The 3,551-nt window shown below is 35.8% G+C and overlaps 1 protein-coding gene across 1 annotated transcript; it reads left to right on the top strand.

The window, feature by feature from the left end:
• Positions 1-1,602: 1,602 nt before the first annotated feature.
• Positions 1,603-3,115, top strand: LOC128259601 (probable G-protein coupled receptor Mth-like 7). The gene is made up of 6 exons (XM_052992151.1): positions 1,603-1,652; positions 1,964-2,137; positions 2,195-2,416; positions 2,520-2,688; positions 2,754-2,948; positions 3,005-3,115. Exons 1-6 carry the CDS (start codon positions 1,625-1,627, stop codon positions 3,063-3,065), a joined length of 849 nt encoding a protein of 282 aa, XP_052848111.1. The 5' UTR covers positions 1,603-1,624; the 3' UTR covers positions 3,066-3,115.
• The last annotated feature ends 436 nt before the right edge of the window (positions 3,116-3,551 follow it).

Genomic DNA, 3,551 nt, shown 5'->3' with positions numbered 1-3,551 from the left:
AATTTTCCATTTAACGAAAACGGGTAGGACGTTGCCTTCAAATTAAATGGTTAATTGCTTGCAACATTTAGCTGCAGTTCGGCCTTGTTTTGACGCGTGGCAGACGGGGCGTATACGTCATCTCCACTCTGCACACATCAGTTGCCATCGAACAATGGCGCTTGCGAGGGTGGATGGCTGATGGTTGATGGCTTACAGGAATAACCGCTTTGCTGCTTTATGGTGAATACATGCTAGTCGCTATTTTCTTCTTGGCCAGCAAAAGCCAGCCGATGACGTGGCCCAAAAGGGGGTCCTTCGGACCGAAGGTCAACATACTCGCTCGCCATACTGAAAAATGTGACTCCAATGCGAAAAAGTTTGCGGATTTCGGTCGCCGCGGTTGTAAAATCAATTCCCCACGGCATCACCCCCTTCGTTTTCCCCGTCAACTGCATTTTCAATTGCACTGCGCGATGACTAAATCGCATTTTCCCAGCATTGACAAGGTCAGATCAAGTGAATTTCCAGATCTCTGGGTATCGGGGTATCTGGTTATCAGCTTAAAGCAGCCAAAGGCAACTTGAAATGTAATTACAACAATGAAATACGAGTCACGTGACCCAGATTGCCACCCCTGCTGGCAGGCACCTTTGAGAAAGTGTGACTTCCGCACGTTTTGTTGGTTTTTTTTTTTTTTTCGATGGTGAAAAGAAGGCTATCCCAAAGGCTTCACCAAGGGTACGTCGGAGTAATGAAATCCCGACCAGACGAACATCACAACACTGCCTCATAAAAGGGAAGCAGCAGCAGAATTATTGCATGGCTTGCAGTATTCTTGGGCGAGGTCAATGTTTTTTTTGTTTATTGGCAAGCCAACGAGAACGTTTTACGCGCAACTCAGGCGAATACACTGGGGAAAAGTATTCCCATAGCAAAAGAAGAAATATCACCATAAATAGGGATATTCACAAATATTTTTTGTACAACCAAAATAAACTGTTGCATTTTATTTTTAAATCCAATTAATTAATAAAGTAATAACTTTTTTATTTCCTTGGGAATAAAGCGAATACATTTTATTTTATTGTTAATATTTTAAAGAGGAATCTTTTTTTATAAATAGAAAATAAAAGCGTAAATATAGAGTTTTTTTAACGGCTTATTTTCTTTGATATTTTCGTCTTAAATTATCAATTTGAAACTTTTTACATTTGAATGAGGCTTATTAATATTTATAATTGTTTTAAAATTTAAATTTCCTTTTTTTGCTTTTTAAATACGCATTGTTCAACTAAGAAACACTTACTCGTTAATCTCTGGCTGTTTTCTTGGTTCCTTGTCGTATCGTATTTAAAAAATGTAACTCTTTTATCGGGTAGGGACAATACCACATCAGAGTTTTTGAAATGATTGGGTGTTGGGGAATTGAATCAGAGCTCGAGATCTACGCTTCTGATCTCGCTTCTTGGGAATGCCCATTAACAAGATTGCGAACTTTAAGACTCCGACACTCCGTCGGCTTAATTTCTCTGCTGTTGATTTTGAAACTAATGGCCTCGAATAATTGTTATTTATTATGCAAACAAACTTTAACGAGTTTCAGTCGAGCATAGCCTGGCGTGGAGTCGGTTTTATATTCGAAATGGAAGAATATTTTTCGGAACTGATCGGTATAATTTTAATTTAAATGGTGATAGTTTCTGCGTTTTTACTTTAGAAATGTTGCACAACTAAACCCCGACCGAATTCTTGATATAAAAATGGCATCGATATCCGTGATAACCTGTAAAAAACTAAAAATATCTGTCGACACTCACTAACTTGAAAACTAAAGAATTTTGTAGAAGTTTATAGACTAGAAGGAACTGTAATTTTGTTTGAAGATAACTTGTACTAGTCACCAAAAATTGTTTTTTAAATAAATAAGCTGAGTAATGGTATCTAATCGTCAATTGTCTTGTTTTCTTTTCTGTTGTCCCAGTCACGGCAATATCGTTGGTCTGCAATGTCCTCACAATTGGAGTATATCTTTACGTAGAGAAGCTACGGAATGTGATCGGCAAGTGCCTTATCAGCAGCCTGTTCTGGCTTTCGCTACTGTACATTGTAATGATACTAGACTTCACTGAACAGTTCACAAATTATTTATTTGAAGGTGAGTTGGTAAAATTTAATTTGATTTCTTGTTTTCATTTATTTTACTCATTGGCAGAGTTCTGTATTAACGCCATCATTTTTACATATAATCTATGGAACTCTGTCATAAGCTTTCATTTGTGGAAAACTTTGAGGTCGCTCAGTATCGAAGAACCACGTCATCAGTTCCTGAAGTACAGTGCCTTTGTCTGGGGAACAACTGCCGTCCTGATCGCAGTCGATTCTTTAATCAAAGCTATTTATGATGACAATCTGTCGCTGTGGAATATTTTTAAAGGTAATATTGAATTTTGTATTTGAAATATGGAGCTTTGACTTACTCTAGTCTCATCAGTTTTATAAAATTTTGAAAATTCGAAACTATTTACTTCCTTTCACAGGAATTGGCTGTGAACCCTGCTTTTATATACTATTGCTGTTCCTAAATACAGCAAATTTGACCATGTTTATTCTAACTGGCCTGCATATTCGAAAAATAAAAAAAGAAACAAAAAGGTTTGCTCAAGATAAGGAGACTATGACGACCTGCCTTAACTTCGACATACAGCAGTAGGTCCCATTTATTTAATATTTTATTAACCAAAACTGAAATCATGATGTATATATATATATAGGTACCTACAGCTTCTGCGGATCTTTTTCATAAAGGGGGTGTGTTGGATCCTTAACACATTATATTATTTTCTAGATCAACTCAATTATGGTTACACAGTTCCTGATGCCGTCAGGTATCTTCTTTGCGGTTTCGGTATTATAGTTTTTGTGCTGATTATTCTCAAGCGCAGCACATTTAGTTTACTTATGGAAAGGTAAGTCAGTTTTAACTGAGATGGACCTTTAAAAAATCTGATCATTTTTATTTTAGCATTCGTGAAAATCGGATAAAGCTTTGTAGCCGTGCTCCCAGGGTAGTGAATCCGGCTTAAATAGTTGTAGTTTCGAGCACTGACATTTTTTGGTTGTCTTTAAAGCTGGCTTGTACCTTTAATCGTAATTTATGGATTCATATATATATTTATTTGCGGTTATATTCCAGTTCTTTTAGATTTAAGGCTTTTGACCAAAAAATATTTAAAAAATTTATATTTACTTGAAGTATTTTAAGTGTATCAGATTTAATTATTATCGTCAATAAAAATTTGATTGGAAAGCATTTTTTATTTGTTAAATATAATTTATTGAATTAATTTACTTCTTTTTAATTTCTTTATAATGCTGTGACATAAAAAAAGTGCTTAAGAGTAATTTTACTGTGGTTAATAAAACTAAATGACTACAAGCAATAAGTACAAGGTTTCTTTCTCTGTATAAGTAGGACCTGTCATACATGCGAATACTTGTGCTCCAAATGGAAAGTTACGCACTTGAGAGGGGAAAGCATAACTTCTGCTCCAAGTCAGGCCAACTTCCAT

The sequence above is a fragment of the Drosophila gunungcola genome (genome assembly GCF_025200985.1).
Source record: "Drosophila gunungcola strain Sukarami chromosome 3L unlocalized genomic scaffold, Dgunungcola_SK_2 000005F, whole genome shotgun sequence".
Taxonomy (NCBI): domain Eukaryota; kingdom Metazoa; phylum Arthropoda; class Insecta; order Diptera; family Drosophilidae; genus Drosophila; species Drosophila gunungcola.
The sequence above is the reverse complement of the archived record's forward strand: the minus strand, read 5'-3'. Positions and strand labels throughout refer to the sequence as shown.

Excerpts from the sequence above, each read along its gene's own strand:
- LOC128259601 (XM_052992151.1), top strand. The coding sequence starts at position 1,625 with ATGGAAGAATATTTTTCGGAACTGATCG. Across the intron at positions 2,138-2,194 it reads CACAAATTATTTATTTGAAG|AGTTCTGTATTAACGCCATC; the intron begins GTGAGTTGGTAA and ends ACTCATTGGCAG. Across the intron at positions 2,417-2,519 it reads GCTGTGGAATATTTTTAAAG|GAATTGGCTGTGAACCCTGC; the intron begins GTAATATTGAAT and ends TTCCTTTCACAG.